At 42.3% G+C, this 26,045-nt stretch overlaps 1 protein-coding gene across 2 annotated transcripts in view; it reads right to left on the bottom strand.

Annotated features, from left to right (window-relative positions):
* Positions 1 to 544: 544 nt before the first annotated feature.
* Positions 545 to 26,045, bottom strand: part of MAGED1 (MAGE family member D1) — a 63,586-nt gene continuing 38,085 nt past the window's right edge. The window contains exons 1-13 of one of the 2 annotated variants that reach the window (XM_082609018.1): positions 7,229 to 7,374; positions 6,626 to 6,699; positions 5,188 to 5,916; positions 3,860 to 4,528; positions 3,664 to 3,727; positions 3,368 to 3,447; positions 3,048 to 3,139; positions 2,742 to 2,821; positions 2,608 to 2,650; positions 2,272 to 2,334; positions 1,585 to 1,699; positions 965 to 1,350; positions 545 to 755 (exon numbers count right to left, since the gene is read on the bottom strand). In XM_082609018.1, the coding sequence (XP_082465144.1) occupies positions 973 to 1,350; positions 1,585 to 1,699; positions 2,272 to 2,334; positions 2,608 to 2,650; positions 2,742 to 2,821; positions 3,048 to 3,139; positions 3,368 to 3,447; positions 3,664 to 3,727; positions 3,860 to 4,528; positions 5,188 to 5,916; positions 6,626 to 6,670 (2,358 nt within the window). In that variant the 5' untranslated portion in view covers positions 6,671 to 6,699; positions 7,229 to 7,374 and the 3' untranslated portion in view covers positions 545 to 755; positions 965 to 972. Of the gene's footprint in view, positions 756 to 964; positions 1,351 to 1,584; positions 1,700 to 2,271; positions 2,335 to 2,607; positions 2,651 to 2,741; positions 2,822 to 3,047; positions 3,140 to 3,367; positions 3,448 to 3,663; positions 3,728 to 3,859; positions 4,529 to 5,187; positions 5,917 to 6,625; positions 6,700 to 7,228; positions 7,375 to 26,045 lie in introns of those variants that run through there. The other variant, XM_082609019.1, reaches the window with a different exon arrangement.

Genomic DNA, 26,045 nt, shown 5'->3' with positions numbered 1-26,045 from the left:
CCCTTTATGAGCAATGTGACTAGGGGTATGAGATCTTCCTTCTCACACAGGAAGCTCTGGCACCTGGCTCATCATGTTCTCTGCCCCTATTCCTGCCCCCATCCTGGGGTCATTTCACTTTCCACATGGATAATACAACCAACACCCTGGAGTCCCCAGAACATTATCTCCAGGAACAGTTATCTTTCCTCACCTTCAACTACCCACTCTCCGAACTTTATTATTATTACCTGGAGTTCTACCTCCTCCGTCTTCTTAAATGCAACTGTCTGACCACCTACACCCTCTCTCATTATTTCATCTTTCAATGTCACTTCAAAACACCTAGCAGCATATCTATCACATATGAGTCACTTCAGTGATATTTAATACCACACTTTTTTTTAGACCTCATTAACATTCGTGTTCATCAATCCCTCCTTTGTTTCCCTATCCATTAGTCAGAAAGCTGATCCGCCCTTCGGGCTAGAACTGAGGCCCCATCTCTCCCATATAAACATGTTGATCCCTCCCTAAACACAGAAAAAACAGGGAGCACATCTAATTCACTTTGCAGTTTCAACGTTTATTTCTGATACCAAAACTTGACAGCACACAAGGGGGGAAGAAAGCAATAGACAAGGAACAGCAAATAAATTTATCTTGCATGCCACTTTCAGTCAACAGGATGTGGCTCTCTAGATAGCTGTGTTTAGAAGGATTCTGAGGCTTCAGCCTCACTCAGGGGAAAGACTATTGCAACTGATTAGCAATATCTGTGAACATAAAAAAGAAAAAAAATGTAAAAATCAATGCTATATACCAAATAGTAAGGAACATAAATAACAAATACTGCTTCCCCATACTTCCCTCTGCTCCCCACCACGTGTTTCCTAGGACTCCCAGCTAGAGCACATAAATACATTCCCATGGATTCTGTATCTCCCAATGACCCTAAGTGCCCAATCCAAAGTGATATACCTACCCAACATCTCACTCAACCCAGAAGAAACCGATGGCACCAAAGTTGGCAGCAAAGTTGGCACTGGCTGTACCACCAGGGCCAATAATGGGGCCGGCGAAGGTCTGAGGAAATCTGGAGCGAGCATTCTGGTGGTATCTGGCCCAGAAGGTAAATGGGATTCTGGACCAGGGATCTCCAAAATCTCCTTCCTCGTCCCAGGTCAGCAGCTCAAACTCAATGTCATCCCAGCTCCAGGGCCCAGAAACGGCCTCATCTCCAATCCCCATGCGGGTTCTTGCCTCAGCCCGGGCCTCGGCCTCAGCTGCAGCAGCATCCAGAGCATCCAAGGCCTCATCTGCGGCCTCCATGAACTGCGCAGTCCAGTCACGAGGGTCTCTCTTCTGAACCTGAGATAAGGAGTAGAAAATAAAACCCGTAATAGTATTAGTTAATATTTATGAAGCACCTACTATATATTTAGCACCCTACTTTGTGCTATTGTTTATGTAGTAACAACAAATACCACCAATAATGTGGTACCTACCGTGTGCGATACCTAAAATCTCTTTCCTGTTCTGGACTTTTCCCAGCCAGTCATACTTCATCCCTTAACCTATCGAGTCTTGCAGTTCCTCTATTACCTCTGCAATGAATCGCAGCACTTTCATCTTGCTAGTCTCATGGTAGGAACGGAGGCCCCAGAGGAACTCATACTCAGGAGGGTTGCTGTTGGGCACTCGTCTGTAATCTAGGTACCTTAGAAAGAGGAGAAAGGCCTTTGTTTCTACCCAGGCAGAATAATAGTCCATCAATGCATAATAATCTGACCTTCTCACTTCCCAGATTTCAGGTAGCAACTCCCCCCAGTCTCATTCCTAAACACAGATTTACCCTCTAATAATCAGGCCTTTGAATTCCTGTGCCAGTGCTTCTACACAAAGCAGTCACCTAGGCCTGGAGGGTGGCTTGAGTAGGGTCATAGAAAGGACAACACTTAATTTCATCTCCTCTGTCACAGCTCTAGCTCTAAATTCTTATAATCTTGTCATTGAACCACAGATAGGCCCATTGCAAAGCCTCAGCTAAGCCCAGCCTTTGGAATATCTACTGTGGGCGTGGTGGACAGGCTCCACTTGCAAGATCACTATACTGCAGGAAAATCCAACCACAAGGAGCATACTCAATAAATACTCCTGCGTACATATGTGTGTGTATATGCATAGGTAAGGTATAGTTAGTATAAGAAATGAGCATGGAAAGGGCTTTCTGAGGCTGACCAGCACACAGAATTCATGAAGACCAGACAAAGCTGCTTAGGCATCACTTACTTTTGCTTTACAAACTCGTAAGTGAGAAGTTTCCTCAGATCTCCAAGGAGGGGATGTCTTACCCTGATAGTAAGAAAGAAAAAAAAAAGGGGATCCATAATCAGACACTATGACATTGCCCCAAGGAAAGAAAAGAGTTTTCCAGCACAGAGGTCAGAGACAAGAGAAGAGGCAGAGAGGTCAGGACTATTTCCCCATCTACCCAGGTCACATCCTTGGGCTCTGTACCTCCCCAAACCAATTCCCTTAGACCACCAGGCTGATGCAATCCTGGGACCATCCTCTGTTGCCAAAGGATGATATAAACAGGCAAGAGATGAGAGAGCCCAATCATACCCAGGACGCAGTCCCATCTTGCGTAGTGCCTCCCAGAGGACAGCTGCAATGGGAGGCAAGGGGAGACAAGGGACGGAAAATGAGCATGGAAAACAGGCGGTAGCCAACCCCCAGCTGCTGGCCCAGCCACTCACCTTCACTGGCACGGTTGCCATTCATGAAGATGACACCCAAAATCACTAAGAGGAGACCCAGCTTGGGTGTGTCTTTGGTCCTAAAGAAGTACAAAAAGAATATATTTTCAGCAGTCATTTGCATGAGACACCCCAGGCAGCTTACCCATCTAGCTTCCCCAGTATTCCTCAGCTAGGGGATAATTCTACCCCAGGTCTGCCCATGACCTGCTATGTGACCCTGAATCCTGGACCCTGGCCTACTCGAAACTCCAGGAAAAAAGCATCACTGAGAAAGGCAATGTTCCACCTCCTTTCCCATCTTACGTTCCCAGTATGCCAGCCAGGGACTCAGGGGTACTGATGAGAATATACAGGTGTTCTTCCTTGTCAATTTCCTTCAGCTGAATTCCAAATTTCTACAGGGACAAGAAAACAGACTATGAAATTACAAAATCTAGCATAAGCTACCCCCACTCAGTACTACCCACACTCAGCCACTCCTTCGCCTCCCTGTGAGATTTGCCCTAAACTCCCAGTAGGAATCCCATGAATATTTTAAATCAAGACTTTCCCATGATATCTCTCAAAAACAAAACCCAAGAAACCTTTCCCCATCATTCTGTTCCTCAGGGCTGCCTTCTCACCTTCTCCAGGACAAAGCACGCGCGTTCAATGATTTCTGGATACACATCAGTGTATTCACGGATGATATCCCTCAGCATTTCTGTAGGAGAGAGGAGGGAGCACCTGAGCTGAGCAGGGGCCATAGAGCTGTGACCTCTTTGCCAGCCCTGCCCAGGGCAGCACAGTCAGTGAAAAAGGAAGACCCGACCATGGAAGGAGGGGATTGAAGAGGAGGGGACATTTAAGCAAAGAGATGTCCATAGAGCACGGGGTGCGGGGAAGAGCAGAGCTCCGGGAGAGGGCACTGGATACCTACCTGAGCGCTTGATGGGCACCTTTGTGTAATCTTTAAGCATCAGGTACTTGACCAACTTATTCGCCTGGGAGGGAAAAAGGAAATCATTAAAGTTATAAGATATTTACAGAACACTTGGTTGAATTACGGATGGAAAGACAACAATGAAAAGAGCAAGGGGTGGGGGGAGAAGTGACTGGGGAGTTACAGTTCTTACTCTTTCCTGAAGAAGGGCCACATCTCGGGGCTGTGAGGCACCCAGGTTCTGTGAGGCACGCGAGTTGGGAGAGGGGCGCAGGTTTGGTGAGGGGCGCAGGTTCTGCCAGTCAGGTGGAACTGGCCAATCGGTGGGGATCCAGTCAGGTGGGAGCGGCCAGTCAGTGGGAAGCGGCCAATCGGGTGGCAGCGGCCAATCGGGGGGTAGTGGCCAGTCGGGAGGGCCTTGCCAATCTGGAGGACCCTGCCAGCCTGGTGGGGTCTGCCATCCAGGTGGAGTCTGCCATCCAGGTGGATTCTGCCAGGCCAATGGGTTCGGCCAGACAACTGGACCAGGCCAGACAATGGGGTTTGGCCAGATCACAGGGTTCTGCCAGATCACTGGGTTTGGCCAGATCACTGGGTTCTGCCAAGCAACTGGGTTTTGCCAGGCTGGTGGGGTCTGCCTAGCTGGGGGGCTCTGACGTGCTGGTGGGGTCTGCCTGGCTGGCTGGTTTTGCCAGCTTGATGGGTTCTGCCAAGCCAATGGAGTCTGCCAGAGCACATTGGGGGGTGCGCCAGGTGGGCTCTGAGTGGTAACTGGAACCGGTGCAGACCTCCAGGTCCCTGGAGCCAGTGGGGCCCGCCTCTGATCCCCACTGCTGCTCTCTTCCACATTCAAGTTATTAATCTGCATCATCAGAGAAAAGGAAGGTCAGGGTCACCAACTGTTTCTATGTCCTCACCATATTTATTCCAGGAAGGCCCCCTAAAACCCTCACCTGTAGTGACAGCCTGACCCACTAGCCAATGGTCACCCTGAGTCCTGGGCTTCTCTTTCACTGTCTTCCAGGCAGGAGTTTCATCTCTGAACCAGGCCAGGAGCAACCCAAGGGTGGGGCCTGAGGCTTCTCCTCTTCCCATGTCCACCACTGGCTCTGCTTGTACCACCCTGGACAAATCACTCAAGTCACTTCACCTCTCTGGGACTTAGTTTCCTTCTCGTAAAACTGAAACTATGATCCCTAGCTGGTATGAGGTACCCTGAAGATTTAGTGAGATAACCTGTGTGAATGTGCCTAGGCCAAGACCTAACACATGGTGGCTACTTTCAAAATGTAAAGTGAATTACATACAGGCTGTATATATTATGTGTCCATGTCTCGTCTCCCCATTAGTCTGTGGACACTCAGAGAACAGGAATTAACACTTTCACCTTTATCATCCCCTACAACCTAGTCAAATACAGACAGTTATATATATTCAGTTTTGTTTTGTTTAGAACAAATGAACAACATCAGAGAAGAAAAGAGAGCGCCCAAAGCAAAGTGGAACTAGCAGGGATCTCACCTTGCGGGTCCTCTTGCCCCGAATTATAGTCCTGGACTCCAGATTCTGAGCCTGGGAACCATCTGCTGATGTCTGTGCAGCTGCACCATCAGATTCACAGATACCTGGGCATGGGTCAGCCTCTATGTCAGCCTGGGAAGTGGCTATCTTGGCTTGGTTAACATTCTGGGTCTGGGTATCAGCTACTAGGGCCTTAGTGGTGTCATTCCAAGCCTTGAAGGCTGTTTTGGGCTGAGTGCTGACCATCTCACTGGCACTGAGAGACTGAGAGAAATTGTAGGTGGCATTTGGGCCCACCGTAATAGTGGTATTCTGGGCTTTAAAGGCCATCTCCGACTTGTTGGCAGTTAACTCACTGGTGGTTGCTGCCTGGGAAAAATCATAGGCAGCATTTGGGCCCTTTGGGGGGGCATTCTGGGACTTAAAGGCTGCTGTAGGCGGCGTGTTGGGAGTCTCCTTGGCATTAAGAGCCTGAGAGAAATCATAGGCAGCATTTGGGCCTTTTGTGGTGGCATTCTGGGCCTTAAAAGCTGTCTTAGGCTTAGTGGCAGCTGCTAAAGCCTTCATATCAGCCATCTCACTGGCTGTTGGGGACTGTGAACTCTGAGGACTAGCATTCGGCGCGCTGGCAGCTGCTGTGGCCTGGTTGGTAGGCGGAGCCTCTGAGATCTGGATGGCCTCCATCAGGGTCTGCATAAGCAAGGTGCTGTCTTCCACGGAGGCCTCAGCCTGCAAATACAGGGGAAAAAAATTAAATCTCTGGGTCTGCGAAGTGGGGTTGGGAGGATAGGGGAGAGAACACGCAGGGGAGGTGCAGGCGAGCGGTTGGTGCAAAAAGAGGAAGGCTGAGAAAGAGATCTAGCGGCCTGTGTGGGTTAAGGGATAACAAAACTTGTGGTAGGGGCTGAGTGGGGCAGGGGCTAAACAAGGGGTGGGGCCAAATGAGGAGAGGGGGCAAAGTGGAAGGGGGATGCTGATCTAGGAGTGAGGTTAGAACAGGGCAATGCAGAGTGAGGTAGGAGCTCAGGAGGAGGAGGCAGAGCAAGAGTGCCGCCTTGAGGAGTTGAGGAGAATAAGGGGGTCGCAGGGGGTGGGGAATGCTGGAGAAAGGGAGGGTGGAGGCGGGAGGTTGGGGGAGGGGGCGGCAGAGAGCTCTACAAGCCTCAGGACTACGGAAAAAAAAGGTTCCTTACCCAACCAGGATTCTCTGGGCAGATTGCCCTGACTACTAACAGGGTCTCCCCTTTCTCTGAGCAGGGACTGATGGCTGAAAAGGGACGACCCCCCCAACCCCGCGCCCTTAAACCATGGGAATTTGAAAAATGACGGAATCTAGGCACCAAGAAGGCAAAATCGGATCCAGGCGTCTGGACAGCCAAAGGGGCCCGGGGGGAACTGTCGGCTAGGGAAATGGTGGGGAGGGGAGTGGAGATCTCACCTGGAAGCCGAGGAGGCCCGCACCACAGTCCATTTTCTGAGACATGGTTCTTGTCCCTCTGGCAAGAGCAGAGCCTGGGGGGTGTGGAGGAGGAGCTGGGCGTTATACTACAGAGGGCAAATGCGAAGGAACAAATTTGGGGAGATGGTGGTGTTTGAGGTTTGATTGTGGGGGCGGATGAGGTGCTGAATGTGAGGGGAATGGGCCAGATCGGAGTGCGAAAAGTGAATGGGTGTCTGGATGGAGGTTCTGAATCCCGAGAAGCTACGACGGGGAGAAGCTTCAAATCGGGGTTCAGATAAGAGTTCTGAATCCAGGCAGATTGCGTTGGGATTCGCATTTGGGAATTGAATGGAGTTTTCGAATCAGGAGGAATCGTATAACAGTACAGATCGAGGTCGAGAAATCTGTAGAGATTCTGAACGATGGGAGGGGTTCAAAGAGCGAACAGAGATTCTGAATAAGGGAGGATCAGGTGAGGGGTGTGTGAATCGGGGTTCGGGGAGTGGAAGAGGGATCAGAATCCGGGGTAAAGGGATCGGGATGAAGAATGGGGCGCCCGCACCAGGGGGCAAGATGCCCTGTCTGGGGGCTAATTCTCACCTTGCCTCAGGCCCCAACCCCAACCCCCTCGTTGCCTCCCTTCTTCACGACTCAGAGGATCGGGATTGCAGTGTTCTGCTCTCAGCAGCCGCACCCTCTCCTTGTCCAGGAGAAAATGCCAGCGCGGCAGCTAGGACGACCCCGCCTCTTCGCCTAATATACCACCCACCGCCTCACATGGTTGTACGCATGCGCAAGAACTGACCGACCAAATAAGAGTCCCGCCCGTTTCCCCAACAAAAGCTTCGCCCTGAAGACTATGCTGCGCATGTGCAGCGGGAAGCAGTCCCGCCCCTTTGCCAACACACCACCCCACCACCAACCAGGTGGACAGTTTACAGCGGTCCCTCCCCTTCCTCTATATCCCCTCCCCCAAACAGATGCGCTGTGCCTCTAGATCCCACCCCCTTGCCCCACACACCGGCCCCCTACCTTTTCCGCAATGCGTCTCTGTCCCTCTCAAGGCCCCTCCTGTCAGGTGGGCATGCAACTCCACCCTCTAGTCTAGCAGCACTTAGGTCACTACTAAGGAGGTCTCTGTGTGGGGTCTCTAATTGCAACAAGTGCTAGGCTCCTGCTAAAAATAAGCTCATCCACTTAGGGGGCCCAGGAAAAGGAATGGCCAGAGAGGAGGATACATTAATGGAGGTAGAAAAAGGTCTGTGCCTGCCACGTGACTCTACATGATCTCCCCCCCCACCCACCCAACAGCTTCCAGACTCATAAACATTAGCTTCTTTCCTGCCCTTTTGCAGCTCCAGCTATTTATTTTGTGTGTGGAGGCGGGGAGGAGGGGAGGGAAGGGCACAACGTGTACTTCACAGCACGATCTACGCTGGAGCTTGTTTTCCTCTCACAGCAGCCTTGGGAGGTGGATATCAGCATCTCCATTGTACAGATAAAGACGCTGAGCTACAGATATTACATGAACTAGACAAGGACACTGAGCCCAGTAAACAGAAAATGCAAAATGTGGGCCTTGGTCTTCCAGACCCTAAAAACCCCTATTGCACCATCGCTGGCCCCGGGGACTGAGGCACCCTCCCTTCTTCAGTTTGAGCAACAGATCCGCCCCACCTCCCCTGCTCTGTCAACACCTGTCCCAAGCAAGCAAGTGTTCTGTTCTCTGAGACCTAAGCTCACGCTCTGCATCCCGGGGGGCACAGGTGGACGTCCCCCGCGCCCCGCCCCTGCTCTACGTGGGTCCATCCCGGCGTGCAAATTGCTCCTTGGGGTCCACTCCCTGCTCCGTCAGGCCTCTTTGCTATGAGTGGCACAAACGCTGTCCCTGAGGCTTTCCTGGTGCCTGCTGGAGCAGCCAGGACAATCAGGCACCTGTATGTCTGAGCCATGGCAAGCCTTGATTAAGAGTAAACGTTTGCCCTGCTTCCTTCCAGGGCTGGGCCTCAATTCGTGGGATGGAGTGCTGGACCAGTGTGTCACTAGCTGCATGAGCCCACTCAGGCCACTGGAATTCTCTGAGCCCGGCTTCTCAACGGGAAGCACGAGTAGCACTTACTGGGGTCCCCTACCCAACAACAAACATGCTGCACTTCCAGAATGACCGGAGAGGCTCAAAAAGGCAGAAAATGATATACAGATGTGAAGTGACTCAAATTGAACTGATACTCTCCAAAAATCCAGGGTAGATCTTTGTACACTTCACATTTGTTCTTGCATCAGCTCCTGCCAGGAGCCAACATATGAAAGGAAGCTAATGCTGGGAAGAACTGCAGCATTTGGTCCCCAAGGGCCAACATCAATTCTGCCTGGCTGGATGACTTTCCTCATCTGTTGCATAGCAACCTCCCCTGTCAAGCTGCCTGTTTTTCCTCAGCACTTCCTCTGTAAAGTGTCTGCAGTGGGACGTGATCAGACTCAGGAAAGGTCTGAAACACCATGTTATATGCTTTCTGCTCCCAAATCTGTATCTCCAGTTCTTGACTTGGCTTATGAGTTCTAGATCTATAATCCAACAGCCTACCTCACTTCTGCAATTGTCTCGGTATTTTTACAGTTAACAGGTCCCATATATCCTCCTCCTCAGCACACTGTGTTTCTCCTTTAGTCATGCCCTTCTCTCTCTTTTAGAGAGACGGATTTTTGTTTGTTTTATTCATTGCTGTATCCCTAGCACCTAAAATGATGCCTGGCATATTTTATATGCTCAAAAAATATCTGTTTAATGAATGAATGAATCCCACCATCCACCCTACTGCTAACGCAAGAAACCTGAGAGGCACTCTTTTTCCTTTCCTGTGATGAATTCACTTACTTTTACTCATTACACAAATAATGCATATTCATCATTAAAAATTCAAACATTACCTAAATATTTTAGAAATTAAGTAGCCATCACTCCAAATCTCACCACCTTGAGATAACTGCTATTAAGATTTTGATGCTACCTTTTCATACAACACTTTATGCATATATATTCTTACATAAATGGGATTACATTATATATGCCATACTTTAAATTGCATTCTTTTACTTACTGCCTCCCACTTTCTTTCACCTCTATACCCTCATCTGAGACATGCTTTTTTTTTTTTTTTTGCGGTACGCGGGCCTCTCACTGTTGTGGCCTCTCCCGTTGTGGAGCACTGGCTCCGGACGCGCAGGCTCAGCGGCCATGGCTCACGGGCCTAGCCGCTCCGCAGCATGTGGGATCTTCCCGGACCGGGGCACGAACCCGTGTCCCCTGCATCGGCAGGCGGACTCTCAACCACTGTGCCACCAGGGAAGCCCTGAGATATGCATTTTTAACAGCCATTTTTATATCCTTTCATGTTCAAACATGTTCCATGCTTTTTGTTTTACAAAAATTAAGATCATATTATATACACTTTAATGCATCTGATTTATCTTAGTTAATGCTAATCTACCTTTGATTCATTCTTTTACATTGCTGCATAATATTCCATAATAGGGATGGACCACAATGTATTCAACCATTTCCTCACTGATGGTAATTCACTTTGGTTTCAGGTGTTTTGGTGGAGGGAGGGAGCACATACCAACAACATTGCAATAAAATACTTGTACATATAACCTTATATTTTAATGCTCAATATTTATTCCTATGACATCAGATGCCCAGGAGTAAGACTGATATACTCTCCATTTGGTGTCATAAGACTTTTCCATTTTTTTCCCAATCTGATGTGTATTTTATTGGTATCTCCTTGTGGTTTTAATTTACATTTCTGATAAGTAAGTAGTGGACCACATATCCACATAAGAATGGACCTACTGGATTTCTTTTGGAAAGTACTTATGCAAGTCTTTTACCTATTTTTCTTGTGTTGTCTTTGTCTTAATTATTTTGGGGACTTCTTTGTACAGTCCTACAGATGCTTATTGAAATCCCTTAGAGCTAGATGTATTGCAAATGTTTTTTTCACATTTTAGTAAGTGTGTATACTCTATACTATGTAACAGTTCCAACTGCAAGAATATATCTGCCACAAAGGCCAGATATATTCACTTTTGCACATTCCCTTAGCAGCTAAGAGAATGTGATCTAGGATTTACCAGTGTGGTGGGGTCCTGAAGACTACCATCAGGTTCAATGATTCACTAGAAGCACTCACAGAACTCAGGATAGGTGCTACATTCATGGCTATGGTTTATTACAATGAAAGGATACCGATTTAAATCCACAAAGCTAAAAGCTGCATAAGTCAAAGTCCAGGAGAGAACAGGGATGAGCTTCCAGTTGTCCTCTCTCAGTGGAGTTGTATGGCAGTGCTTAATTCTCCCAGCAAGATGTGTGATAACCAGGGAAGCTCACCTGAGCCTTGGCGCCTGGGATTTTACTGGAGGTCAGTCACGTAGGCATGGAACACCTGGGTGGCTAACCTTAGTTTACTCAGTCTTCAGCCTGTGCAGAGGTCAAACTAATGCCGCAAGGCTCAAGGTCCCACTATAAATCATACTCTTAACATAAACCATCTGTTGGCCCAAAGCCCCGGGTGAACAAAGAGACTCTAATCAGGCATGATATTCCAAAGGCTTAGAGGTTATCTCCCAGGGGTTTGTCAAGAGCTGGACCTTTCTTTGGAATGTGCATTTTTCGGAATGCACAGGGTTTGAACACCCCAGACCTGCCGAGTCAAGTCTTCTACTGCACAGTCATAATTCCAAACTAACACTTGATCTGAAAGGAGTGATTCAAAGATTCAATGATGGAATTCAATGCCATATCTGTGACGGTGGGAGCAGGAACCCCAAGAAAATCCAGTTTCTAGGCGCAGCATTGGTAGCAGGGCCAAGGGCAGCATCCAGTATACGGTATTCAGTGGTGACAGTAATAGTATCCAACCATGCCAATATTTATGGCATGATTTTTGAAATACAGCTGCGCCAGCTGCTCTTAGCAAATTATTTTATTAATTCTACCACTTTAACATACTTAAGAATATTTAAAAAATTTTAATTACTTATGGATACACTGAAAATTACAAAGATAGTACAGAGAGGTCTTATGTACCCTTTAGCTGCTTCCCACAGTGAGCACATCTATATACATATAATACAATACCAAAACCAGGAAATTGACATTGGAATCACATGTGTGTATAGTTCTATGTCACTTTATCACATGTGGAGGTTTCCACAGTAATCACCTCCACAACCAAGATGCAGAACTATTCTGTCACCACAAAGATTTCCCTGTACTACCCCTTTATAGTCACACTTACCTCCATTACTGCCACTATCCCTAACCCTTGGAAGCCATTAATATGTTCTCCATCTCTGTAATCTTAACATTTCAAGAAGGTTATAAAATTGGAATCATACAGTATGTCACATTTTGAGTGACTTTTTTCACTCAGCATAATGCCTGTGAGATACATCTAAGTTGTGTGTTTTTCTCCTTTTTATTGATGAGTACTATTCAATGGTATAGATGTGCCACAGTTGGTTTAACCATTCACCCACTGAAGTACATCTGTGTGGTTTCCAGTTTGGGCTATTAGAATAAAGCTGCTATAAACATTTTTGTACAGTTTTTTCTGTGAACGTAAGTTCTCATTGCTCTGGGATAAATGCCCAAGAGGGCAATTGCTGGATTGTGTAATAAGAGTATGTTAGGTTTATAAGAAACTTGCCAAACTTTCCCAGAGTGATTGTATCATTTTACATTCCCACCAACAATATGTGAGTGGATCTATTTTCTCCAAATCCTTGGCAGCATGTGTTGCATATTTTTAGGAATTCTGATAAATGTGAAATAATAACTCATTGTGGTTATAATTTACATTTCCCTAATGGCTAACGATGTTGAACATTTTTAACATGTGCCTATTTGCCATCAATATATCCTCTTTGGAGAAATGTTTCTTCATGTGTTTTGTCCATTTTTCAATTGATTGTTTTCTTTCTTTTTTTCAAAGTGTTGAACCTTGAGAATTTATATATTTTATGTATGAGTCCTTTGTCAGATATATGGTTCGCAAACTGGTTTCTCCCAGTTTGTAGCTTGTGTTTTCATCCTCTTAACAGAGACACATGGCAAATTTTTTAGAAGTCCAATTTATTGATTTTTTTCCTTTCAAAGACTGTGGTTTTTGTGTCATTTCTAAGAACTCTTCAACAAGCCCTAAGGATCTGAAGGTTTTATCCTGTATTATATTGTAAGTCTTATGGTTTTAACTTTTTTTTTTTTTTTTTAGGTATGCAGGCCTCTCACTGTTGTGGCCTCTCCCATTGTGGAGTACAGGCTCCGGACGTGCAGGCTCAGCGGCCATGGCTCACGGGCCCAGCTGCTCTGCGGCATGTGGGATCTTCCCGGACCGGGGTATGAACCCATGTCCCCTGCATCTGCAGGTGGACTCTCAACCACTGCGCCACCAGAGAAGCCCAGGTTTTAACTTTTATATGGGAGTCTATCACCCATTTGGATTTAAATTTTGAATGAGATGTGAGGTCTAGGTCGAGTTTTATTTGGGGGGATGGGAGAGGCAGAGCTACAGAAATCCATCTGATCATTCCACCACAATTAGTTTAAAAGATAATCCTTCCATTGAGTTATCTTTGCACCTTTGTCAAAAATCAGTTGGCCATACTTGCATGAGGCTATTTCTGAGTTCTCTATTCTGTTCCATTGGTCTATGTGTCTACTCATCCATCAATACTGCAACAGTCTTGATTACTGTAGTTATACAATAGTTTTGAAGTTGGATAGAATTTTATTCTTCTTTTTCAGAATTATTTTATCTATTATTCTAGTTCTTCTGTTTTTCCATACATTTTGGAATAATTTATATCCACAAAGCATCTTACTGTAATTTTGATAGCAACTGCATTCAACCTGTATATCAATTTAGGGAGAATTAACATCTTTCCTATGTTGATTGTTCTAATCCATGAATACAGTATATCTCTCCTTTTACTTTGATCTTCTTTGACTTTTTCATCAGAGTTTTGTGTATTCTGCTGTTGTTGGGTGGAATGTTCTATAAATATCAATTAGATTCTGTTGGTTGATGATGTTGAGTCTATCTGATTATGCTTTTTTCCAAATTTGGGAAGTTTTCAGCCGCTTTTTCGGCCCTTCCTCCTTCTCTCCTTCTGTGACTATGATGACACCTATGTTAGATCTTTTGCAATAGTCCAACAAATACCTGAAGGCTCTATTTATTTTTTCAGTCTATTTTTCTCTGTCAGGTATAATTTCTATCACTTCACCTTCAAGTTCACTAATTCATTCTTCTGTCATCTTATTCTGCTGTTGAGTTCATCTATTGATTAAGTTAATTTATTGGATTTTTCAGTTCCTAAATTTTTTTAATGCTTCTTTATATCTTCTATTCTTTTGGAGATTTTCTATTTCTTTGCTGAGACTTTCTATTCTTTCACGTGCCCTATGAACAATTGCTCATTGAAACATTTTTATCAAGGCTGTTTAAAAACACTTGTAGATGATTCTAATATCTGTCATCTTCGTGTTGGTGTGTGATGACTGTCTTTTCTCATTCCAGTTGTGATTATCATAGTTCTTGATATGAAAATTGATTTTCAATTGCATCCAGGATATTTTGCATCTTATAAGGATCTGAATCTTACTTAAATCTTCTGGCTTACCACATGTGGGTGGAAGTCCACATTCCTACTCAGCCTCCACTGATACCTGGGAGAGAGGGGCTTCTTGTTACTGAGGGCTAAGTGAGAGTTCCAGCTCCATATTAAGCTTTTACTGATACCACCCTGATTGGGAGAGACCAGGTGCCTAATTACATAGCCAGGGAACTCACCACCACGTCATTGCTTGGGATCCAAGTTCCCTAGAGAGCATGCCATCTTATCTCCTACTTTCAGGGTCATCTCACGTTTGGTTTATATATAATGCTCAGGGACAAATAGAGAAGAGTACATCTATACCATTTACCTCTTCCTGCTGGAAGCAGAAGTCCCCAATTCTAATTGGGGACTTTTAAAAAAATTATAACTATTGAGATTTCTAATGTAAAATCATACTATAAGAAAAAAATAATTTGATCACTTAATTAACAATATATATTACAGTCATTTTGATGTCTTATATGATTTGCTGAAATAACAAAAACAATATTGGGCAATAATCTGAAAAAGTAACATCCCTTTCTTTTTCTTGAAATGATTTTACCATTTCACCATTTAGAATGTTTGTTGCTTTTTTATAAGTAGCGTTCAAACAACATATTTAGTAGTTTATTTCTCTTCCTATTTTACTTAGTTACTCATGTTTCTTTCTGCCTTGTTCCCAAATCTAATCCATCACCTATTCTTGTTGATTCTACCATTTTAAGTACACCTTGATTCCATTCTATTCTCTCACTTTTCATCATCCTGTTGCTAGAAGGACGCATGAAGAGAGGGAGAAATGGAGAGAAAAAAGTTGAAAAGAGAGGGGATGAAGAGAAAGAGAAAGGAGGAAGGAAAGAAGAAAAAAGAAAATGGTAATAAAAGAAAGAATGAGTGACAATAGCAGTTGCAAGTAAATGGAATTATTAAGATAAGGAGAAATAACAGAATGGAGAAGGAATGGATACTAAGTTGAAATAGACAAAGCAGGAGGAAAGGGAATGAGGAAGTAGAATGCATAAGGGAAAAGAGATGTAGGATGGAAGAGTGTGAAAGGGAAGTGGAAGGAGATAGAGAGATTAAGGGGTAAATGAAAAAGAAAGGAAAATAAACAAGGGGAAGGAAGAAAAAGAGGAAAGAGGGTGTAGAGAAAATAACTAGGGAGGAAAGAGAAGTGTCTGAAGTAAGAGGGGCAGGGTGGAGGGGGAAAAGGAAGGGGGATGGGGGGAGAGGGAGAAGGAGGAATGATGTGGAATCACACCTCACTATTGGCAGATTTCAGTCTGCAGACAGAAGAATGCTTAATGTTAGAACTTCTTTTTTTTTCTCCTCAAATACCTAGTTCCCTTTATATTTGGCACCCATCAAAGTGCCAGAGGTCATTTCTCACAGGACGTCACTCTTGCCTGGAGGTAAGACCGCTGTGGTTTTCAACCAGTAAGTGCCACGTGCCCCACGTTTTGAATAAATTTGAGTGTGATACTCAGCATTTATCACATACTTTCTGCTGCTCGTTATTCATCAGGTATGGATATTATCTGACAAATTTAGGTATGCAGGAAATATAAGTTTTCTTTTTCTCTGCAACTCAACTTGAATTCTGTCAAGTTCCCAATCTACTGAGTGGTTGAAACTCAACTCCAGCGGTGTGAAATTCTCCTCACCCCATTCTTTGGGATTGTAAGTTATGGTATCTTAGTGTCAAAACATCAGGATGGGTGATATATGTTGAGTATCACATGTCCATGCCAGCATGACATGGTGTCATATCTGGTTTACCAATGTTTGTCCAAGCAGGTAGCTGTTGAGTTGAGCCTCATTCTTTACCACAAAGCCCCTTTTGGGGTCTGACTCTCTCTGAGGATGTCATATCCTGCTCATATACATGGGAAATATTCTGCTACTCTTATCATATGCTGAGGCTTGTTCATCTCTGTGAGGCTGTCTTTGATTAACATATTCTTCTTATACTCCCATGATATCCTGAGCTGAGAGAAACTACGTGAGGAAGCCCAAAGCTCAGAAAGCATATAGATACCACAGAACCATTTTTATTTTGTAGTCTTCTCCTTGTCCTCTTCCTGGCCTTACCCAAGAAGTGAGGCACAAGGCCATATTGCTAGAGGATCTTACAAACCTATCTTGGGTTTCTTCCCATCCCTGGAACACAGGGTCTAGGTTTCTCCTTTTCTCAGTAACCCACAATATCTACTGACTTCTTACTTCTTCTTTGCTTTTCTTCCCAAAAGAATGAATATGAGGCTAGAGATACAGTCTTGAAAAGAAGTGCTAACAAGAACAAAAAGCTAAACAAACTAAAAGTCAATGACTTTTCTTGGACTCGAAAGAGAAACAAGGTTTCACAGCAAACCACCATCCTGAAATATTGAGGGACAGGCAAATCAAGAGTCACAGACAAGATCTGCTTACCTAAGGCAGAAGCCACTAGAGCCATAAACTTGTAGGAACTCTTAAATGAAAATTTTGACAAACTGCTAGAGGCTGAATATGGACTAGATTGAGAGTGAGAAACTCCTGGGAGTGGTAGTCTTGTTGAGAAAGCACACTTTCATGGGCTTTATTTCCAGGAATCTCACCAGGTTCTCACAGTAAAGATCCGAGAAAGACACCTTGGCAGCCCCAGCAGGAGGAGGGTAAGAGTCTTTGTGACTATCCTTGTGAAATATGCCCAGAGCCTTATCCATAACAACATCCTGCTTTCCAGGAGGAAGGACTACCAGAGCACTGTCCCAGAGCCACGAAGGTAGGACATTATTTTTCTCACTCCAGCCCCCCTCTAACTTTCTTGTCTCACCTAAGGTGTGTGTGTGGCAGAGGGGGAGTTGTGTGGGTGGAGATGTGGGGACTATACAAGAAGAAGTACTTGTAAGGGTCACAGGCCCACTAAAACACTGAAATTTAATTGGAATATTACAAAACACTCCCTTTCCCCCACACCATACCACCATACCAACAGGGCTCCACTACATTATAGTGGATTATAGCTGAATGAGCTGCAAAACAGAGACTTCCTAAGGAAGCCCAAAGTCAAGAGAGGAGACAAAATCAAGGATGCTAGAGGAATATGAAGCCTCTGCCACCTGCTGCTAAAGTAAATTTTAAACAAAGCCCAACTCCTAGCAAGATTAACATAAATCTTCACAATAGAGGCCTCTCTCTCTCTCAGTTCCTATTACCTGTCCAGCTTTCAACAAAAAATTACAAGGCACACAAAAAGGCAGGAAGAAAAAGTCTGAAGAGACCAAGCAAGCATCAGACTCAAATATGACAGAGCTATTGGAATTATTAGGGAATTTAACATACTATAATTAATATGTTAAAGACTCTAATGAAAAAAGCAAACAACATGCAAGAACAGATGGGTAATGTAAGCAGAGAGATGGAAATCCTAAGAAAGAATCAAAAGGAAATGCTAGAAATAAAAAATCTCATGACAGAAATAAAGACTGCATTTGATGGGCTCATTAGTAGACTGGACTCAGCTGAGGAAAGAGTTTGTGAACTTGAAGACAGGGCAAGAGATACTTGCCAAACTGATATAAATAGAAAGAAGAATGAAGAAACAGAACAGAACATTCCAGAATTGTGAGACAATTTCAAAGGATACAACTATGTCATAACTGGAACACTAGAAGGAGAAAAAAGAGAGAATGGAACAGAAGAATATTGCAAATAATAATGGCTAAGACTTTTCCAAAATTAATGAAGACAACAAATCACAGGTCCAAGAAACTCAGAGAACACCAAGCAGGTAAATACTAAAAAATTTACACTGAGGAACATCATATTGTAACTGCAGAAAACCAAAAACAAAGAAAAATATTGGAACAAGACGGAGGAAAAAAAATTCTAAGTATACTTTTATCAGAACAAGGATAAGAATTACAGAAGACTTATCAGAAACCATGCATGCAAGAAGAGGAGGGGAGTGAAATATTTAAAATGTTAAAAGAATAAAATCCAGTGACCTAGATCTCTATGTCTAGCAAAAGTATCATTTAAAAGTGAAGGAGATATAAAGACTTTCTCAGACAAACAAAGACTTAAGGAATTCATCACCAGTAGATCTGCCCTGCAAGAAGTGTCAAAAGATTTTTCAGGCACAAGGAAAATGATATAGGGCAGAAGTGTAGAACTACATAAAGACAGGAAAAGCATCAGAGAGGGAATAAATGAAGCTTTCCTTCAAAGAGGAAATCAAAACTACAATTATAGATATTCTTGGATGCTTTAATCAAAGGAAATTTATGCAATACATTTTTCCATTATTAAACTACATGCAATTCACAATAGAAATATTTCAACCATAAACATATAGCAAGGATAAAATAAAAGGATGAATTAAGTTATGACACACAATTAATAAACAAAAGAAGATATATTAATATTAGACATAGTACTTTAAGGCAAAACATTCTAGATTAAAAGTTCACTGCATAATGTAAACAGAATAATATACAAATCATAATTTAATAGATGTGCAAGAAGGAATAATAAAACCAAAATCATATCATGCTATTATAACACCCTTTTCTAAGTGAATGATAGACTAAATCATACAAAATATGATTCTTAAAACTCTTACAAAGATACTGTTCATTGAGGCCCAAACATAAAACATTATGCTGCCTCAAAATGAGCATTATGGAATTCTTAAATCCTTCTTCCATGTTTTCTGGAATGGAGGTAACTTGTTTTCATCTGTTTCATTTACATATGTATAAGAATGTAGAAAGAAATTTTAAAGTACTGTATGCTTAAGAGGTGCTATGTATTGTGGTAAGCGCTGGGGAAATAATGATGAGCAAAAACACACATATTACCTGCTTTCAAGGACTAATAGATCTCAGTCTAATGTAAACAAACTGAGCCCAGTCACACACACACAATTTTAAGAAACCTTACTGAGTTTTTCATGCCAATTTGTATCATGGGACCAGCCAAACAGACATCTCGAGGTTACATCAAATGATTTTTTTATAAACTTACGTAGGTTACACCTTCCTTCATACTCCACATTTCCCTTCCAGTTAATTCCTCCCTCCCACCACCTAGCAATTAATATTCCATTAATAAGCAGAAGGTTACCAGAAGAGACAAGAGGAAGAAGCCTGCAAGTAGAACTTCCACACAGTTTGAGGATGTTTGATATTTTATCAGATGATCTTGCCATAAGGGCTCTTGGTACCTTGTGACACACAGGCCCTCTATCATTTGCATTGGCAAATCCAGAGGTATATCTGAATGTTCTCATATACCTAGGATATGATTTAGCTCCATATGTGTCTTTTAATGTTCAGCATCAATATAAAACTTCTAAACCGCCTAATTTGAGAATCACAAAGCTTTAATGACAACTATAACAGGGAGCTGGGCTTAGACAAGTCATCACATACTTCAGCTTTACGGCATTTCCTGATTCATTTTATGAAACAAGGATAATCTGAAAAGCACTGGGATACCATACCAACTCCAACATTGTACACACACACGCACATGCACAATGGTAAATGATATATTCCACCTGAGACTGTTTTTTAGTACATGATGTTACATCACAATTATTTTGACATAACATTTCCATGACATTAAAAAGCCTTTGCAAACTTCCTTTATAATAACTATGCAATATCCAATGATATGAATTTACCTATGACTAATTAACAAAAGTATTATTTCTATTTATTTTTGTTTATTAAATTATCATTGTGGTGATTTTTTCCCCACAAACTTCGGTGCATATTTCAAATTATTTTCTCATGGTATATTATTAGAAATGGAATTACTAGGTCAAAGGTGTATGAACTATTTTAAGGTTGCTATTCAATAATACTGAAACACTTTCCAGAAAGATTTTGATCAATACTAGTAATGTAGAAGAGGTCACATGTACCTCTGATAGTGCTGAGTGTTTGCTTGAAAAATATTTTCCAGTTTGATAGACAAAATGATATTTAATTGATTTAAATTGCATTTCTTTCATGAGTAATGAAGTGGAACACACTTTCAGTGTTTATTAGACATTTGTACTTCTGCTGTGAGAGTTCTTTAAATATTAAGATTATTAACCTTATTATCTAGCTCATTTGCTGCAATTTATTTTTTAGTTTGTGGCTTGCCTCTTAATTTTGTTTATGAATTCTTGATCTAGGAAAAAATGTAAACCATACTTTCTTTTCCATTGTCATTTCCTCTATATTTTTAATGCTACAGATGTCCTTCCCAATCCAAAAGCCAAATAAGTATTCATTTTTCTGGAAATTAATTTGGAAATGTGTATTTAGGGCCTAAAAATACTTTCTCAGTAACTTACCTTTCAAGACTATGCTCTAAGTGGGAAATGATAAAAATCTGAATTATTTTGATGATTTTCATGACAGAAGCATGAAATATAAAGTAAGAAAACACAATACAAATTCAGCAGGATATTCATTGGGACTTTTACAGTTGCCTCAGAATTTTGGTTAAAGCCACATAGCTTAAAAAAAAAAAAGATGCCAAGTATCCCCATATTCTAAAGAGAGCCACCAAGGAGTCCTGAACACAATCCAATAGGAATTAGGCAGGGGTGGCAGACTACTCATGCTACTGATACTTATTCCATTCCTTCTCAGCCCAAATGTACTTAGAGACTAGAAAGAATTAGAGAACAATTTACAGTGTTGTGAGTCCTTGGCTTGGGAAAGAGTGTCTTTCCCTTGAGGAAGGGAAGGGCATGCGACTCCCTTGCCAAAGCCATGTGAAGAGGGATCCAAATAACCACTTATAGAGATTGGGGGAATCTGCATGAGCTAAGAAGAGAGGGGAGTATTTTATCACATTTTGGATAGTCAACAGTTTCCCTCCAGATTGGAATTTCTGATGATTACTAAGGTTTGACTTGCTCCTAAAGACCTCTCTACGTTGAGTGCATTCCTATGGCTTCTCTTCACCATGTATTCAACTACACTTAATAACTTTTTTTTATATTGAAGTATAGTTGATTTACAATATTATATTAGTTTAAGGTATACAACATAGTGGTTCAATATTTTTATAGATTATATTCATTTAAAGTTATTATAAAATAATAGCTATATTTCCCTGTGCTGTAGAATATATCCTTGTGGTTTATTTATTTTATACATGGTAGTTCATACCTCTTAATCCCCTACCCCTTCCTCCTTCCCTCTCCCCACTGGTAACCACTAGCTTGTTCTCTGTATCTGGGAGTATGTTTCTGTTTTGTTATATTCATTTGTTTTATTTTTTAGATTCCACATATAAGTGATAACATACAGTATTTGTCTTTCTCTGTCTGACATTTCAATAAGCATAATACCTTCTAGGTCCATCCATGTTGTTGCAAATGGCAGACTTTCATTTGTTTTTATGGTTAATATTCCATTGTATTTATATAGCACATCTTTATGCATTTATCTGTTGATGGACACTTAGGTTGCTTCCTTATCTTGACTATTGTAAATAATGCTGCTATGAACACTGGGGTGCATGTATCTTTTTGAATTAGTATTTTTTGTTTTTTTTCGAATATATACCCAGGAATAGAATTGCTGGATCACATGGTAGTTCTATTTTTAGTTTTTTGAGGAGCCTCCATACTATTTTCCATAGTGGCTGCACCAATTTACATTCCCACCAACAGTGTAGAGGGTTCCTTCTCCTCCACATCCTTGCCAACATTTGTTATTTGTGTTCTTTCTGATGATAGCCATTCTGTCAGGTGTAAGGTGATACCTCACTATGGTTTTGATTTGCATTTCTCTGATGATTAGCGATGTTGAGTAACTTGAACTCTGGCTGAAAGATCATCCATGATCACTACATACATGGGCTTATCTCTGCTGATGAATTTTCTGATGTTAACAAGATCTGAAGCCTGGTTAAAGGCTCTTCAATACTCTTTGCACATGTTTTCTCACCATCATGACCTTCTTGGTGACTTATGATCTCTGAAGTTGGACTGAAGCTATGATCATGTGACCCACATTGTGGGCTGTCTGTCCTATGTATAGATTCATCCTAATGTAGGACAGTGTCTAAGATTAGAGCACAGTTACTCTAATACTTACTATAGTCTTGGAAGCTCCCTGGCTGGGAGCCAATTCTGTGAGTATCTATCCTAAGGCTTAAACATCTATCCTTTGAAGGGAGGTTAATCTGTCTCTTTAACCTGTCTTTACACTCAGAAGTTTCTTAAACTCAGTCATGAAGAGTTATCCTTGGAATATGTGGTCACATTCCCCGTGATCCAAAATCTTCCTCAAATCCTTGATTTTGAATACATTTCTTGTTCTTTTTCAGGCTCTTTCTCCTCATCTGATAACATAAATTTTTAAAGTACAGCTATCACTTATATCTGATACTTGGCAGTAGTGAGGAAACCAACCAGCTCAAAGGAGAGGAGAGGAAGAGTAAAGAAGAAGAGAAAAAGGAAATGGAAATGAAAATGGAAAGAAAAGAAAGGAAATTATTCTTAAACAAGTCTCCACCATATAGCTGCCTAAGAGGCAAGCTGGAGACTCAATTTACCCTCCAACCTGAAAAAAATACTAAAAAGAGGGAGGACAAAAAATGTGAAATAATTGTTTTCAAGACACTGGACATCCAGGAATGAAAACCAGTGATCCCTGAGACATGAGGGAAAATGAGGTGAACCTTTACAACTTGGGGGAGTTTCCAGTTTGTGGTGCAATGAGGGAGAATGCAGTCAAAGTCCAGAGGATTCACTCAGTTTAGGTGACAGAGATGAGACCAGGAAGACCAAGGTGGCTGGAGTTCAGAGAACAGAATACCAAAAAGGAGAGCGCTGCACTTAGGGAGAACTCCAGAGACCTTTGAAGGATTGCCATAAAATATTCAGGAGAGTACTGATTAGTGAATGCATATAAAGAAATTATCCAAGGCTTGGAAAAGAACCACCTGAAAGTGTTAGAGGGAACAAGTGTCAGAAGCTCAGACAGGTCTGGGGATCATGCCTGTTCCCACCATCCAGAGCAGAAAAACTCAATTCCTGAGGCATGGGGTATTCAGATGGGCTTGCCTCAGTAGGCTGGGATAATTTAGCAGAACAATGCTGTGGTCCTGCCTAATAAATCTTAAAAGGAAGGCCTGAAAAAGATTTAACTGCTTCCGAGTAACTGCTTCTCATAATAAAGCTCAAGAAGATGTATAATAATACAATAATAGCACCAAAAGGTAAACCTTTATACCAAAATTTTACCAAAAAGCAAAGTTCATAATGCCTGGCATGCAATTAAAAAAAAAACTCAGGCATATGAAGAAACAGAAAAATGGGACCCATCGTGAGGAAAAAAATAGTCAATCAATCCAAACTGACCCAGAACTTACACAGATGCTATATTTAGCAGACAAGCACATTAAAAAAGTTATTATAACTATGTTCCATATGTCCAAAAGGCTAGAAAAAAGAATGGTCATGTTAAGTAGAGAAATGAGATATATTTAATAAGGTGCAAATCACAGGCTTAGTGATAAAAAGCAGAATAATTGAAATAAAAAATACACCGGATGGAATTAACTAGGAAAGATTAGTGAACTTGAAGACATAACAATAGCAAATATTCTAAATTAAATAAAAATAAAAATTTAAAAACAAACAGCACAGAAATGCCCTTGTTTACGCTGTTTCCTCTTTTGGGAATACTTTCCCCCCATCCCAACCATCCATCCATCCTTCATCCAGTTAACTCTGAATCTGCCTTCAAGTCTCAGCTCAATCATCACTTCCTACGTCTTTCACCTCCCTGAGTAGATCAAATCCTCTTTAAACGTACTCACAAAACCCCGTACTTCCCCTCCACAGCAGTGTCAACTTCACAAAAATTTGGTCTGTGATTAATGTCTGTCTTCTTCACAAGACAGTAAGTTCCATGAGGGCAGAGAAAACATGTTTATTTTTGCCTACTATGATATCCCCAGCAACTCAAACTGTGCCAATCATATAGTGTTCCTGTACCCTGAATACTGTGTCTCTCACCTCTGGGATTTTAATCTATTAATTATATACCCTCTCTCCCATATCTTCAACCTCTTTCTCTACTGGCTGTATCCTACCCAACATCCCTTTTTCTTACTAAATAAACCTTGATTTTTATTATGGGTGATAATGTTCCCAATTGTAAACATATTTCCCAGACACCCTTGCAGACAGTGGTGGTCATGTGTCACAGTTCTGTCGACTGGATGTAGATGGAAATTGTTGGGCAGGATTTGGGGGAAAGCTCTGTATAAAGGAGATAAATTCTACTGACAAGGTATTTTGCCCTCTCCTCTTCCTCATTTTCCTACCTGGAACATGTAAATGATGGCAAGAGTTGCAGCAGCCATCCTGCAACCATGATGGGAGCCACATGCTAAGGATCATGGAATAACAACAAAAAAATATGTGGTACCTGAGACACTGATGAAATCATGGAAGTCCTGGGCTTTATACCATTGGATTTGTTTTAGTAAGATAAAGATATCCCCTAGTCATTTTAAGCAACTTACTTTTCAGATCTCTGTTACTCATATCCAAATGCAATTCCAAATGCCTGTCACAAAGCGTGAAATCTCTCTCTCTCTCTGACAAACACACACACAGAATCTTTAATATACTATCTCATTCACACATGATTCCCTCTATGACTTATATGATAATGACTATGATTTATGATCTCCACACACTGTCCCAATTCTCCAAACTATCACACTAACCCACACACTGTCTTTATTACTCCCACTTCTGCACATACATTATCCTATCCTGTACTATCATACACACGTGTCCATACAGTACCATGACACCCACTGTCAAATACAAGTACCTCTAATCAACCTCTATTATCACACACACCATCTCCATCACTCAGTCACATCTACCATTACTCAATCCCTACACTATCACACAGTGCCTATCCATACCCACTATCATACATACAGTCCACATCCCCACTATAAAACCTCCATCATCCTCCAAAATTCCTTTCCCACGTGCTCATGCCATCTCCATATCATACACACTCACAATCAATAACCACATCACCTCCATTCTCACACATTCTTTTGCCATTCCTCACTGACACTCAGAAACTGCATTTACCCATCACACACTTTATTCAACAACTCCACTCAGACACTCATGATTTCCATGCTCTAAGTTATCATAAGTATTACCATTCCCCATTGTCATGCATGCTCACTGTACCTATCTGCCCCCACTAATTGATATACTTCTTATTGCCCCCAGCATCACACACTCAAACATACAAACACATGAACCCTATCACTTCCACCACGTACCTATCTTCTACCATCACACTACATTTTCCCCATTCTACCCACTGTCTACGTCCTCCTATTATTGCTTGAAATGCCCCATCCACATTTTCAAACACACAAGCATCCTAGTGTCTCATTAACATTGTGTCCTTTCTCACTATTTTCTCTCCCTCCCTACTCTTTCACACAACCATACATATGCACAATTCTCATCTTCCACAGTATGACATGCACTGCATCCCTATCATTATCACATACTTTCTGATCTTGTCCTGTCACTATCATTCACATTGCCCCTGACTTCATTTTCAGTGATTTCATACCATCCTCCACTATTATTCACACCATCCCCATTGCCACCATGATCACACATACCTTGCTCACATCACCCCCCACTGTCCCACTGTCACTCAATACTCTCCCCATCTCTGCATCAAATACA

Source organism: Mesoplodon mirus (genome assembly GCF_964341445.2).
Source record: "Mesoplodon mirus genome assembly, chromosome: X".
Taxonomy (NCBI): domain Eukaryota; kingdom Metazoa; phylum Chordata; class Mammalia; order Artiodactyla; family Ziphiidae; genus Mesoplodon; species Mesoplodon mirus.
Note: the sequence above shows the minus strand (reverse complement) of the source record. Positions and strands in the feature narration are given on the sequence as shown.